At 37.4% G+C, this 16,089-nt stretch overlaps 1 protein-coding gene across 1 annotated transcript in view; it reads right to left on the reverse strand.

Annotated features, from left to right (window-relative positions):
• Positions 1–1,179: 1,179 nt before the first annotated feature.
• Positions 1,180–16,089, reverse strand: part of GRHL3 (grainyhead like transcription factor 3) — a 30,513-nt gene continuing 15,603 nt past the window's right edge. The window contains exons 7-16 of the mRNA XM_068268990.1: positions 14,434–14,545; positions 14,209–14,303; positions 11,517–11,675; positions 10,835–10,910; positions 10,380–10,513; positions 9,923–9,954; positions 8,628–8,716; positions 7,000–7,085; positions 6,547–6,611; positions 1,180–3,709 (exon numbers count right to left, since the gene is read on the reverse strand). Of these exons, the coding sequence (XP_068125091.1) occupies positions 3,595–3,709; positions 6,547–6,611; positions 7,000–7,085; positions 8,628–8,716; positions 9,923–9,954; positions 10,380–10,513; positions 10,835–10,910; positions 11,517–11,675; positions 14,209–14,303; positions 14,434–14,545 (963 nt within the window). The 3' untranslated portion in view covers positions 1,180–3,594. The remainder of the gene's footprint in view (positions 3,710–6,546; positions 6,612–6,999; positions 7,086–8,627; positions 8,717–9,922; positions 9,955–10,379; positions 10,514–10,834; positions 10,911–11,516; positions 11,676–14,208; positions 14,304–14,433; positions 14,546–16,089) is intronic.

Raw genomic sequence — 16,089 nt, forward strand, 5'->3', positions numbered from 1 at the left:
ATTGGTCACATAGCTTAAAAAGCATGTGATGATGTGGAGATCCGGAAACATGTACTTTTAGAAGCTGTATTTGAGATACGAACGATATCTGTAAACAAATGTTACGGTCTATGACACAGTTGAGACAGTTTGGGACTTCCAGAATAAATTCCAATTTTCATCAGATAAATGTGGGTGCTTCTTTCTCCTCCCACATGGCAAAGGCATAATGATGATCTGCATACTTTACTTAACTCTGCCCAGCTACTCCCTCTGCTCCACAAAAGGAAGTAGAGGTGGGAAGTGGGCAGGGTCAGGTGACTATGCTCTGTGCTGTTCAAGCAATTCACGCTTTTCTGGCAACCCCATATTTTGTGAAGAGATCTCTGGCTCACATGACTGTAATTTTCTAAGTAAATTTCTCTGGAGTGTTTGCCTCAAACATTTGTATGGATGATAGCACAGTCCTCTTTTAATGTGTAAATATTAACAGTGAATTCTGGTAGGTTAAACTATAGCTTTAAATGAAACCTGTAAAGTCTGCAAACTCTTACTATAGACACTTACCTCCCTGCACCTCTCGGCTACATTGATGAGTCCCCCGAGGTGCGGCCACACTGCGCCTGCACAGTAGCGCAGACCCGCTTGTGCTATGGCAGAAAAAGCTGGTCCTGACCATGTCTGTGCTGCTGAGTGCATGCACTGTAGCACGGATAGGTTTAGGCTTAGCTTTTTCCGCCAAAGTCTGAGTGGATTCATGCTAATGCGCATGCAGGCAATTTTCTGGACAGGACAGGCTGGTGGAGGAGGATGTGGGGAGCCTCTAGAGAATCCAGAGGCTTTTCTTTCCAAATATGAGTACCCATTTGAGGCACTTTTGGCAGTGGCCAGCTAAAGCTAATTCTCCTTGTACCGTTTATTTTCACTGCATGTATATGTATTGATTTTGAAGAAGCAATATTTTACCATAGGTACCTTTGATCTCTCTTTACAAGAAGAATGTCTGCTGCCTATAGCAGCTAAGTGTAGGGTAGACAAGCCGCTCACTAATTACTAGCAAGACTATCACTATTGGCATGAGCAATATATAAAATATATTTTAAGCACCCTTTTTTAAGGCTTTCAAGGCATCTTTATTCGCCTTTATAGCTAGATTTAAGCAATATAAAAACGTTGACAAATTGTACAGAGACTCAGAAATGTGATAAGACATCGTATTGAAATGGCCAAATGCATTTCTGCACAATAAAATACTTACATACATACACGCAGACAAAATACAAACAAGCAATATATATATATATTTATACAAACCAGCAATAAGAAATGTATGCAATTGTAACATTTTTTTTTTTTACTTAGAGAAGCATTAACTACAAAACTGGCAGCTATTTATGATAAAAATAAGTTTATCCTTAAAAAATATGAATTTAAAACTGAACTCCAAGATAGCAAATTAAATGTACATTAACCCCAAATTAACATTAGACACAGCCTGTATTTAAGTTTAGAAAAAAAAACGTATTCCACTCCCTTCAAAATACTATGAAAGTAAGCTTGCTCCATAATGCATTATCTGTGCACAAGACTGTCTTTTGAGCAGCTTGGGGGGTTGTCTGATTTAATAACATCACCACCCTCTTCTTAGCTCCACAGGACTACAAGAGGTGTGTTTGGGACCAGGATTCTGATGTTTTATTTCACTGTTAAAAAGCCAGTCTCAGAGCAGACAGGGATATCATCCCTCATAGTAGATTCAGTACTACTCTCTTTGAAACCAATGTGATTCTGGGGTAAAGTTTTCCTTTATGTAAAGCAGATGACTATCATTTTTGAAAAGTAAAGTAGTTTTGCTTGGAGTTCAGTTTTAATAACGAGTAACAAGGTCGAACTGTACAACTGTTTTTAGTAATTGTGATAGATGTTCATGGTTGTAGTATTTTATCAGTGGTGATATTAAGCTGCACAATTTTTTGTCATACAGCACATTTCCATTTACTGCTATTGATTGTCACTGATCTCACAGATGAACTTTGAAGTTATACAGCCAAGTAAACAAATAGAATTAGAGAACCTTTCCTGGGCACCTTCTTTTCCAGTAGGTTTCAGACTGCAACTTTCCGCATGATAATCTAGATAATGGGGCTGATTTAAAAAAGAGATGTGCAGTAAAGAGCAGTAAGCATTCCCTTCAATAATTCAGTCAGGTATGTAGGGATTGAAAGCAAATAACTTGGCTACATATGATTGGATAGTCTAACATCGTGACATGCTTGGATAGTCTAACACAGTGAAAGTTTACTGTTCTTCAATGTCTCTCCTTTTGTACATCACCCCAAATGTAAGCATAATAAAACTCATATGCACTATATGTTATCATTTTATAGAGATTTAAATGTAAATGGCCCCTATTCAGTTCACTTTTTCTCCTGAGTTTTCTCCTAGATTATATTTCGCCCCTTAATAAATGACCTTTTAAGCCACCATCAAGCAAGAAAATAGTCAGACTGGTGTTGACAGTACCTTTTAACTTACTTTTTGGTACTTTTTCAATCACAGAGTGCTTAAAAGCTATTTTAAACAGAATATGAAAAAAACTTTTTGGTACTTTTTCAGTCACAGAGTGCTTAAAAGCTATTTTAAACAGAATATGAAAAAATATCTCCTAGGAGAAAACTCAGGAGAAAAAGTTAATTGAATAAGGGCTAAATCTCTTAAAACACAGATTTCTCTGTACGCCTGCATATGCATTACTAAAAAGAAAGCAGCCCCTGGAGCCACAGGGGGAGGGGGGAGCAGATCTGTGGGGATTACCCCAACTATTTCCTCCTCCCACTCTCAGATATAAGCCCCTCCAAATCCTGTGTTGGTGTGGCCACTGATGTTATCACACTTGTTATATAACTCCTGACATATGGACTTCCAGGCTGTATGGGAGAAAATAAAAGGGGTGTGAACAATAAGGGGGGGGGGGCACATCACATTTTTGTTTGGGTTTCTATGATCTGGAGTTATGCCTCTGTATGGTGTGTTGCACATTTTCTTTTCTCTACTGGGCTTTATTTGATAATGTGAAGAGAAGCACAGTAGCACACTTTCCAGATTTTTTTTGTCTATGTACTCTAACTACAGCCAACTTTTGTTGTTTCATATATTTTGTCTACCTTCTCTGTTGTTGAGAAAAGCCTTTTGTCATAAGTGCTGCTGTATTAAATGATTGCAGTATTTATCTAGCACTTGTATCACATCCCATTTGTCCCTGACACAAGTATAAGGAGGAGGACAATCCATGCAAAATCAGCCTTGTGACCATAATGCTCTTGCTGGTTGTGCGCATGGTTAATCATTGTTCAACCACTCATCTTCAGAAGCTTTGAATTCTCCGGTTATGGATACCATAAAATAAATCCACATTATACAAAATCTTTTTGCGATGGCAGCCTGTAACACAGGTCCCACATTGGCTTTCCTAAGAACAGTCTTCACAATACTTGGTGGTAAGATGCTCTGCTGACCTGGGACAAGTGCAAGCAGTTGAGCAGTGTTCTGAGGTCTGTCATAGCGAGGGTCTCATCCCTTGCTTCAAGAGTCTTTTGCTTTTGTCCAGATGGAATGCTATATTTCTTTAAGTGTAACTTGAATGCTGCCTTCTAGGTCTGTCAAGTCCAGCAAGAATGCCATGTGATTGCTGTAATGCTGAATGATGTTATTGTCCATATTGACTAGGATTCTAGAGGCAAGGAAAAAGGACCAGTCATTAAAACAATTATATGATCTTATGTGATATTATATTGCATAAAGGCCTTTTGACATAATTTAACATATTACACAAAATCTCTCAATTTTGCTCAAAACAATCTGGAAGGGAATGAAAAAAAAATAAAATAAAAAAAAGAGCGTGAAATATTTGCTGGACCAAATGGTGCCATCACAAGCTGATTCTGAAGGCTGAGCCATTCTGAACTGTTGTAAATACAGCCACCCTCATGTCACTACACTCATGCGTCGTGATTGGCTGAGAATCCTACAATCGCTAGCACTTATTAATATCAAAGGTTGTGATTGCATCATACTGAACTGATTAGCCATTGTCCCCCTACACCACCCCCTTCCATGTCCCCCTTTTCCCCTTGCTTTGGCAATACCTGTATGAATCTTAGTCATGCCAATAAAGCTATCTTTTATTTGATTTGATTAGCAGAGATGCCACAGAAATGGGTGGCTAAAGAAAATTGCCAACTTTTTCAGATAGAACACCTTAAATATATTTAGATTCACTTTTTCAACTGTCTGTATAATTTTTTTCCCTCTAAATGTATACTTTATGTTTGTAGTCTTTTGTTTTCTGAGCCCAGATTTCAAATATTTTAATCTTTTTAAAACTTTGGTGGGCAGCTACTATTGGAAATAACAGCACATTTACTGTCATAGTTCACCTGTAAATGTCATTTTGGGGCTTAGCTGTCTCATCATCTTCTATTAATGACTTAAAACTGGAATGTGAACTTCATGTGCTAAAGATGTATTTAGGATGCGTGACTTTTCTTGTGAAGTCTATTGTGTAACACTATGACCAAACCACTAATTTCATTCTTCAGTTTCACCGAATAGAAAGAGCGATCTCTGGCTAGGGGCCAGTAACAACACTGCCTTACAAAGCCACTGGTGCTTGCAAAACTGATGATATCTGTTTATCTTTAGCAGACCTTCATATATATATTTTTTTGCCAAATAGTTTATTTCCTGGAATTAATGTTTTCTTCTATTAACCTTTGAATCACTGATTTATGGCCTTCACATGTACCAAACAGTGATTCTGTAAATAAACTCACTATAAATACACTATGAATATACTAGACCTGATTTAGGAATACATAAGTGATTCTACAAAAAGTAGAAAGATGTTATAAAAATAATTTAATATTAGGTGGTAGTGGGTTGTCTAGCAGCGAGATTTACTCTACAATTAGTAAATCTGCAATCTGCAATTACAGTCCTATACCCTTACTCAAAACATTTGTTTTTTTAAAAAGTAGAATGTTTGATCACGTAACCTTTATCCATATCCGTTTAGCAGCCCTTGCTATGGTTTGATGTGGTGTTGTTATTACCAACTAGCAGGCAATTTTTATTTAAAGGACAACTTAAGTGAGAGGAATACGGAGGCTGCCATATTTATTTTCCTTTAAAACAATACCTGTTGCTTGGCATTCTGCTGATCTTTCATGCATCAATAGTGCCAGAATCACACACCTGAAACAAGCATGCTGCAAATGCAGTCAAACTTAAACGATATCCAAGGTGAACTCTCCTGTACAAATAGAGGTTTCAGGCATCTAATCTGCTTGCTTGTTTAGGGTCTATGCCTAAACGTATAAGAGGCAGCAGACCAGCCAGGCAATCTGCATAGTTTAAAAGTAAATACATTTGGCAGCCTCCATATCCCTCTCAGTTCAGTTGTCCTTTAATTTAGGCAAGTTTAGCATGATCACTTATAATCCCATAATCAGATGCGTTAGTAAACTACATTCTTTTTTTCTTCAGTCAACATCAGAGCAGCAATATATAATCATTTCACAGTGAGCATTTACAAGTCACTAAGTTAATATATTGCAGAATGTGAGTAGTTCTTGGAGCTAGTAATGTACTTTTACCCAAGATACAGACTTTATATGGGTTAAACATTCTTAAGCCTTACTTGACTCAAACATAACCTTTGATTTTCAAACGGAAATATTTCATCTGCCAAAAACACAGCCGTTGCAATATCCCTCCCTCCGTAAATGCTCATGGTTACTGCAGCCAATATTCTACATGTCTGGATGTGTGTTAACGTGCAGTAACTTGGTATTAGACGTTCTCTAGTGATGTGAGAAGTTGTAGCCATATATCTTGTTTTTTCCTTATACCAAAAATATAACATTACTGCATGAGTGCTAGAGAGATTATAAAGAGCTGATTAGCTTGATCTTTTTTTTTTTGGCTTTCTGAACTGATTTGTTATATACATAAATATGGATGGGAGTACAGAATACTCCTTATAGCATCACCTGCCAGCTCCCTTAATTGTTTTATGTCCATGTTAAACATAGCCATTTCACAGTGTTATAACATGATCTAGGAGGCAGGAGTATCCATTCCAAGTCTGCTGACAGACAATGGATGAGGCTAGTTGTCGAAAAATGAGTAACAAAGGCCTTAGTTCACGTATAAAACTAACAAAATTATATGTGTAACGAGCATCTGCTATTTTGTTTCAGTTGTGGTGTTGGGTGGCGAGGGCTTTGCAGCAGTTGTGGTGTTTGGTGGCAGGGCCTCTGTGGCAATTGTGGTGTTGGGTGTTGGGTGGTGGGGGCTCTGTGGCAGTTGTGATGTTGGGCAGAGGGCGGAGGGGGCTTTGCGGCAGCTGCTGTGTTGGGTGGCGAGTTAAAAAATTATGCACCGGCAAAACGAACAAACAATTTGACAGGTGCAACTTTGAAATATTTTAAGGCCATTTCACAACCAAATTTGCCATTTAAAGTTATGGTAAAATAGACATGTAAAAATATACTGTAGAAAACTTACCCTCTTTTGCATTTCTTATATATTTTAGATATTCTTTCTTCTAATACACCATATCTTTCTGAAATCTGTGAAAAATATTTAATGGATTAGTTTATTTGACTGGAAATTATAAATATTGCCAACGATTATAAAACAAGCTGTAGTATGAAGGCTTTTTACTGAAGCGATGTAGAAGCATGTCATCGCTGTGGATTTACAGGAAAAAGTACATGTAGGGAAACAGGATGTTATTCAGCTTCAGAGACTGAAACTATGTGATGGCGAGATAACATGACTTTAGGTCTCATTGCTGGGATGAGTTATTGTACTCTGCTGATGGATCACACAGCAGCAGGATATACTACTGCCTAGCATAATATACTACTATCTATTTTATTTATGGCAATGGGAAATGTGATCTTCAGCACACAGAGAACAAAGGTTATTTATTCTGATTTACAGAGTCGCACTTACTGCTTTCTTAAGTCCAGGAAGATCTGGCGTTTTCAACATCAGAGCATCAAATACTTCTTCTTCTTCTCTCCTTACATATAATAATACTAAAATAAAGTAAAATTTAAAAAAACAACGTAAGAAGAGATGTCCGTTTTAATATTATTCAGAAAAGTTTGCTTTTTTAAAACAGAAAGTATTTGCGATAATTCAGGTTGGAGTGAGCTCCGAGATGTCTCCCAGGCACCACTGCTGAATATATGCAAATTAACCATTGTTACCCTTAGAAGCTAAATATTATTTATCATACTGTTTAATATGAGGTTTATTTTTTAGAAATTATACTTTTTTTTGCAGTGAATCCATGTGAAATTTTAATGATGCATCAACGCACAGGTTTAATTTGATAAGATTCTCTTGGAATGGACTCTGCTATAAGATCAAAGATTTGAAAACCTTACACGGGTCAAAGTTAACTATAGCAAAGGTATGCTGAAAAGTTAGTGAATTAGTGGCTGTATAAATGAGACCAGTAACTGGAGATAGATGGCAACAGGGGTACAAGGGTTGAATGAGTGCTGCTTTTCACTATTGATTTGAGCGCCATTATAGAGGTAATGTAAGGCCATGTCCTCATGTTGCCAATTGCATTTTCAGCAGCAATGCATACTGTACGCGATCCACAAGAACATAGTAGATAGAAGAGTATAAGACTACACTTTACTGATGTTCCAAGTATCGAAGTATGCCAATGCACCAGTTACGTGGTAGATATTAAACAAATATAGAAACAGGTGATTTATGTGGTTCTTAAATTATAAAGAAACAATTTTGCCCCGTTGAGCAGATCTTTTTACATGAGTAATTTTGCCTTATCTTTTCTCATATTATCTATTTGTTCCTTTTTTTGCATCCAGCAAGAAAAAAACTTCTGAAACTAAGATGAGAAAAGTAATATTACAAGCTAACTTAGTTAGACTTAGGGATTCACTTAGTGTCCTTTAAGCCTGATACATACCTTCAATTTTTATTGGCCATTCACTGACCAATTTTACCACCTCCATATAGTAATAGATGTTACCTACACAATCTGCTCATAGTACTCAAAATGTGCTGACCCTCACGCTACATGGAAGTGGTGGTACATGGAGGTGGTAAAATTGGCCAATCATTGGCTAATCAAATCCAAAAGTGTGTACCAGCCAGGCACTACCCTTCTTTTTTGAACAATTTTGGAGGTGCCAGATATCATAAAACACTTAAAAGCTGTTGCTTTTAAGTGTTTTATCATATCAGGCACCTCCAAAATGTTCTTTCTACCATGACATGAAATAAATTATGTGAAAATGCTGTGAATCAACCCCAAAGAAATAAAAAGTTAGATAACTTACTTGTTGATAAACATTATTCCACTTAAATCTATATTCTATCATATTCTATTCTCCATTATGTATACATAGGACATTGGGGTAATTTTAATATAAAGCTTTTGATTCATTATGGTCTAGTTTGTAATTTTCTTCTATGTTTATATACCATGCAATCTTACGATTTTGCATGACTCCGTGTTCTGTACTGTACTGTAATCAAGCAATATCTCACTTTGCATGAGTGTTGCTTATCTATTCAGTAAGTATGTCAGTTTGTACCTCTTTGGGAGTCTTCAGTCGCCTTTTGTTTGCAAGGTGGGACTTCAAATGTATCTGGGAAGGCTGGGCAGTTCCTCTTCAGTGCTAACCTGGAGGCAGAAAGAGACACATAAGCCAGGTCTGCATACCTCACAGCTCTATAATCAGATTCCAGTCAGTGTTTTTGCAGAAACATTATTTACCCATAACTTGTAAAAATAACATCTACCATCCCTGTCACTCAAACTTACTGCCTTGTTTCAGGTATTCTTTTATTTATCTTTTCAAGCAAGATAAACTATGTCAGGTGCTGTCAAAGCACCGAGGGTGAATTGGTGACCTAAAAGTCCCTCGGTGAGGAAAAACAAATGGGGGAAATTTTGGACAAAGTCTTCCTTGAACTTTATGACTGATTTTACAAAGACATATGGATTTAGCAAAATTGTTTTCCTTCTCTGTGTTAATTCCCCAGCCTTTGAGCAACTCTCACTCAAATCAGGTGGACATGGCCCAAAAGTTTGTATGGGAGGTCCATGCTAGATGCCAGGAAGTTCATTCATTTGTTTGGAGCACTGAAGTCAATCACACAGAACAGTATGGACTTCCCACATTGCTGAGTGGCTTAAATTCTGGCTTCTGGTGATCTCAGCATAGAGAGCCATGGCACTGGACTTCTTAATTGGGTGAGTATTAAGGGGTTTTTAGGGGCTATATTATACTATAGAAAATATAATTTTTTTTATATTTGTGGCTGAAAAGAGGTTACATTTACCTTCAAATGCGCCAACGTAATACTAACAATATATTAAAGGATGGAGAGGGTTAACAACAGGGGGTGAGCAGCTGGTTTATGATAGAGGAGTAAAGGTAGGTTATGGTTGTAGGGATGATACTTTATGTTAGGAGGTAGAGCTACATTGTTATGTTCTGAAGGGAAGATAGAGTTTTCTGTGCTAGAGGGCATATCTAAGTTATGGGAAGGAAAGGGGGGAGCATATAGCATTTTACCCCAAGTGTACTTCTAGGTTATGAGGAGGAAAGGGGGGAGCATATATTATTTTAACTTGAGTGTATTATTAGGTTGTGATGTTGGGATTTTAATGTTCACACTGAACTCAACTTTTCTGAATAAATCCAGGTCAGGTTTGTAGGATAGCTTTTATTATTTGATGATCTGATGCCCTAAAAACTATAGTAAACCCGTTACTATTTCAAAATCCCAAATCTATTCCTTTTAGTTGTGTCCTGGAATCCCATTTTGAAACAGTATTTCACAATCACAATTGAGTTTTGGAATAAAATGAACATATTCTTACCTGTCATTGTTATCTGTGACAGCAGGAAGTATCTAGAATCAATACACAAAGAAATGTGTTAGGTCACTGTTATGGCAGAGCTGAAAGAACGTACGATTTGTAACACATTCTCTTGCGCTTCCATACAGTCTGTGTCTAAAAGGGCAGCCATTGTACCCCGCTCATAACTCTGCTGGCTAAATCCCACTCTGAAAGATGTGTTTATCTTGTAACATTCCTATGGTTATCGACTCAAAAGAGGGTATTACCAAAATGGCCAACATTGTAAACATAACACAAAGAAAATGACTGACAGTACAATATACCAGAGCTAGCATAATTCATGCTGAAACCATCAGTGCAGTATGTGGACTCTTATGGTGGGGGAATTATGTGTGTATTTTTATATTTTATAATATAGGACAGATGAAGACGTGAGAGGATGTGCAGATGATGTAATACAGCTGGAGATACTTACCACGCCACATCTCTGGAGATTGCTAAAATGGATGTTGGGGATGAACAACACGGGTTGGCTTTCCATGTCTGCCACTGGCCTCAGAAATGTGATATCTGATCCTCTGTATCCAGGCAGCACAGATGCTTTCATATCTGCAGGAAAAGGCAAAATATTACTATAGCAACATAGTGATAAGATGAAAGATAAGCTCCTGGTTTTCTATTGAGTTTAATGCAGCAAGACAACGCATTGAAATATTGATGTGTGGGCTGAAACGTATTGTAATACACATAATAAGACCACATATAAGACTATTAGAGGAAACGATGGATAGCTCCAAAAGGAGAATCTCATTCATGCCACTGGAAAACTGATAAGAAGTTAGTGCCTTTCTACCCAAATTAGTAATTTAATGAGGATAGCATTGCAACTATTTACCCAAATGTCTATCTAGGTATGATATAAATATGTACCTTTGCTGGTGTCTGCCACCTTCCCTTTCCTTCTAAATTGCTTGCGCTCTTCATCCCGCATCTTACGCTCAGCACCCTGTTGAGACAAAATGAAAGTATTATTACCAGAGACACCTTCTCAGTCTGGGCAATTTATCAGCACCAGTGCAAGGAAAAGTAGGGCAAAGCTGGTACAAAATTGGAGCAGTTTCTCAGAATCTTAGATTTTGGCAACTGCTCCATTTTTGTAGCCATATTGCTTACATTTTCTTTAGGACCTGAGCCCACTGATGCAGTTGTATCCGCTTCTGTCCGTTTTTCAGCATCTCTAACATTGATGTTTAACTGAAAAGCGGACACAACTGGGCTCAGCCCCTTAGTGTTTAAAGATCTTGCCCTGTTGCTATTTTCCTACTGATGATTTGGCAGTGGTGGTGTCTGTGTTCATGTATTCCTCATACAATACGTGGAAGATGGATGAACTAATGAATAAATCAAAAGTGGCCACAGTGAGCCTGCATGATTATATGTGCTCTCATCTCATGTCTTGCCCTAGTACCATAAATTGTGCAATGTTTAGAAACGCAGATATTACCATATATTAAAGATACATTTAGTAATTTGGGATTTCTCTGTTGCCTGTTTGCTAATTATGGTACTGAGAGTAATGCCTGTTGCATGCTTGACTGAGTGGTAGTCATACCTTATCACAGAATATTTTGATCTGGCAGACAGCCCGATGAATGAGTCTCTTCACCCCGGTGTCATAGTCATAAGTGTCAATCTGGAGATTAAGCGGCACACCCTTCACTCCCTTCTGAGATGAGAAATCTGTGCTCAGGCAGTTAATACCAATGAAAATCTAAAAGCAAACAGAGAAGAACGTATTAAGAACATTAAAACGTAATCGCAATAAATACGTGGAATTTGCTATCTATCATGTTTCAAGTGTATTGCTTCTAAAAACCACACAGTACTATTTTTCCAAGTAATAGGATTACCAACACATTCTGACTTCAAAGATACACATTAGGCACCGTGAAATATTTGTTTTATTTAGAATTTCTGAAGACTGAATTGTGGAGTTAACTGGTCAGTATAGGTATTAGGCAACTCAGATACTGGTATGTCTATATCATACTCAGCAATTCCTTCCTCCTATAAAAAACATAATTCATAGTTTCCTTTTTACAATAGCTGTTGGTATCTCTATAATATAAGAGTGATTTACTAATTCTGGGTTAAGTTACAATGTACTGTTATGTGGGTGAAATATCAATCCCTTCTTTTAAAATGTAATTAACATACCTATGGTGGGGCATACACAAATCTACAGCTGGGCATGTATAGACCATCACTATCACATTGTGGTAAATTAAAGGATAGCTATTAAAAACGATACATATTTGTGTTGGTGTATTATATAATAATGCCTGTATATGGAAGCCTTTTCTTTGTACTTGTTGTAAAACTGTAATGACTGCTCTGTTGGGTGGTCCCCAAAGCTGTAGACTTCTAATGTTAACTCACAATGACCTGTTTAGTACATCAGCTGGTTAAGGGTGGCAATTTGGTAACCTTATTCTATTATCCTCCCGCGTCCTTTCTTCTAAGAAATAACCCCCTTGAATCAGTTAAGAATACTTGGCAAATACCCCACTCCCTCTGCAAAGTACCCCAACCCAAATGTTGACAGCCATGTGGGATGTTTGGCTGTGTCAGAAGAATAGGGCTTCATAATCACATAGCTGAATACAGCATAAAAAAGAAACAGGGAGAAAAGGGGTTATGCTGTTTTTCTTTTTATAAACTTTCAACACGTCTCATTTTTTTGTTCATGGTTCATTTGCGTGCCTCACTATTCGTTTTTAAATAAATAATACAGACAGCCTAAATTACTACACAATGCAATACCCTACAGTGTACTGGAAAACATGCATCCATATGCAAGAATTCTTTTTTATTTTAAAGGATAACAGGTTTTGGTCTCTAGAGAGCTGTGCTATTATGGAGTTATCTGCACAAACATGTGCCTTGTGGACTGGGCAGGATGTGATTGTATCACATTCACAACCTTCCATCACTGCATGGCTATGCTAAGCTGAACAGGTGATTTTGGGGATCCTTCAGGCCCACTATGTTGTAATACATATTATGTTCCAATCACTATTCCATCACACGACATACCGATGGAGATGTATTCTACTTTCTAAGCCTTGTTTTTAAGTGCCACCAAATGCTAAAACAGTAAAATATTGTCAGAGAGTTTACCTGTCTCTATGCCAATGTTTTCAACTGCTTCCACCCTTGGAAATAATCCTCCAAGATTTTAACAATTCACTTCTGCCTCAGGCACCAAACCCACCCTGAAAGTATCTCTGTTCTCCGTGAGAACCAAGATTGCAATTAAAAAACGTTTTCATCAAGTTTGCCTTCTGCCAACTAGCTGTCTTCACTTTTCAAGTGCAGAGAGATTTTATCTATCTTCCATTAATGTTGTAGATTTTTTTTTATTAGAAGCCTTTAAAATGTTTTTGCTATATATCCCTGCAACATTTTAAAATTATGCTACTATGTCTTCTTGAAAATAGACTTTATGCCAGATTGGAGGAATACCACTGTCTATGTAAACTTTCTGAACTGGGGTATAAAATATCTGCTAAATACTTTTAGTATTAACAATCATCACAGAGACCAAATCCTCATGGTGTTTTGTGGGCTAAATTCTTCTACCGTTTTGACGTAACATTTCTTTTAATTATTATCCTGACTTCAAGACCATTGAAGATCACTGAATTCTTGGCCCTTCTGGAATCCTGTGTGCAGCTCCTCTCCATCTCAGATATCAGATTGGAGGTCTGTTTTGTCTGCATTTCCAGCATATCTTCATTCTTGGAGTCATGCTTCCAAACTTGCTGGACACCAAGGTTACTGAACAAAATCAGGACTTATTTATGTTCCTGCTGGTGGCCCACTCTCAAACAAGAGCTTGATTAATCTCCCTGTACTGTGGGTACTGGCAGGATGAGGGGGTGAATCTGATCCCAGAAAGTATCTTCACCAGTATGGATCAGCCCAAATAGCCAAATCTGCAGTTTTACTATGCTCAGAGAAATCAGTGTCATAATAATTGCTTGGTGAAAGTGAAACTTTATTTACTATCCAGACTAACATTTAATATTCTTCCAAATGACTTAACACTACATGTTCTTTGGCTTCCTATAATACTATTTGTAGAAGCTGGCAAATTACTTTGTATTTTCTGTATAGAATATGTAGGCACCTATAGGCAACCAATGTATAATAAGCCTTCTGAGTAACATTATGCATGTGATTACTGTTCATAGTAGACAGTTATGTGCTTATATGAGCACTTTGCTATAAACTTGCATTACCTTAGCTTCCTCATTGACGTTCCATACAAATGACAGTGCATTATATGCTACTTCTTCAATGCTCTCGACGGTGTTGCAGTTTTCTTTATAGTCAGCTAAATGATAGACAATAAGGAATTGAAATCATGCATTTAGGAGAAGTACAAATGTGGTATAAAAATATTATGGTGTTAACATTAAACATGGACATTCCCAGCCAGAGAAAACATTTGTAATTGGACATACCAACATCAATAACTCTTTGCTTTGCAGTTGGCTGTCTGGAATGCCAGTGCTTCCAACGCTTCAGTTGTTCTTCAGGGTTCTTCTCGTTATCAAAGACCACCATTACAACACTCTAAATAAAGAAAAAAGTGTGTTCATAAGGATTGTAGAATAGTACCTTTCTGTCAAGTAAGACATCCTTAGATAAAGTAATAAGTAATTAAAAGGGAAAATTCCCTTTCTTTTAAGATAATAAAAATGCCATAAACATAGGTGGATGCCACAAGACAACTAATCGAGTTGAAGAATGTCTGCCATTAATCTTTACAATGTGGGGAGCAGCCCCTGCAAATGCAGGGAGGCCCCCACTAATTGTCCTGTATTCCAGTACAGGAGTCCATCCCATCTTCAAGTTCACATGTCGCTCCCTTGTTCTGGGTGGGGGTCCATAAAGGCAACTCTTGCTATATGACCTCTGGCAGATGAGCCTGTAGGCTGCGATGGTCACCAAGGGGAAGGAGGAAAGGGTTGTAAATGATAGGGGGCTCCATCAACTTATTTGTCGCTCGCTATGCCTCTGGTAATGCATGATCTATGTAGGACAGAAGGTTTTTAATGTAGCCCATTTAAAGTATAGATCCATTCAGATTGATCTAAGTTGGATGAATTGATAAGGTCATTCTTGTGATCTTCCAACATACATCAGTAGACCTTTAGCTGAATGACATTGGCTAAGGAACTGTGGAAGTGATTACTTTGACAAGCTGAAAAACTATATGTGATGCCCTTGACCCCTCTCCCCTCCTTGATGTCCAGTACTCCCTGCTGCTGTCAATGTTATATAATTGGGAATGCTTGGCCAATCAAGTTTTCCTGTTTATAAATCTCTGCAAAGTGGAATATTCTGAGTTCAGGCTTCCCTCCAATATCTATGAGATGGTAAAGCAATTCATGGTGGGTAGGATATAAATAACACTTTAAGTGTATTTAAACATAATTGTGCTTAAATTAGCACACTTCCTTTACTGATTGTATCTATGTTTTAAAATACACGTGTCATGCCACTCTTACTACGGTATTTATATTACAGAAATGAGTTATCACTAACCAATACTCCATACACAAGCTGAAGGGCTGCACAGGGATGATAAGGAGTGAAGAACGTTTATTTTACAGTAATGGAGTGCTGCATGAGTTATTTCCCCACAAAGCAGTGAGAATAACAGGGATAAGCACACATGCAACTAGTAACTAGTATAAGCAGAGAGTCACAGCTTGTACTGTAAATACTGGTAGTGAAATGACAATATTTTAAAATAAGGTCAAGAATTTAGTAATTGCAGCACATTGCAGGTTTCATTAAAAGTTTAAAGCTGCCAACATAACAATCATCACTTGCTACAAAGTTTTTAAATAATTGATTTAGATTTTACTGTAGAAAGTATATGTTTTATAAATACTGTTTACTTTCTGAATACTGCGTTTGCCATGCGCCCCTCCCTATTTTCCATATGCTTAAAAGGGCAGAGGGACATTTTATGGGAGACTAGGTTTATCATGAGTAAGGAATCCAAAGATATAGTTATATCCTACAAGGAAAACATGAACGGTTTGCTTAGCACACATATAAACTATTGATATTCATCAACCTTTCTTTATAGATGAGTTCAGCACAGA

This window comes from Hyperolius riggenbachi, chromosome 2 (genome assembly GCF_040937935.1).
Source record: "Hyperolius riggenbachi isolate aHypRig1 chromosome 2, aHypRig1.pri, whole genome shotgun sequence".
NCBI lineage: Eukaryota > Metazoa > Chordata > Amphibia > Anura > Hyperoliidae > Hyperolius > Hyperolius riggenbachi.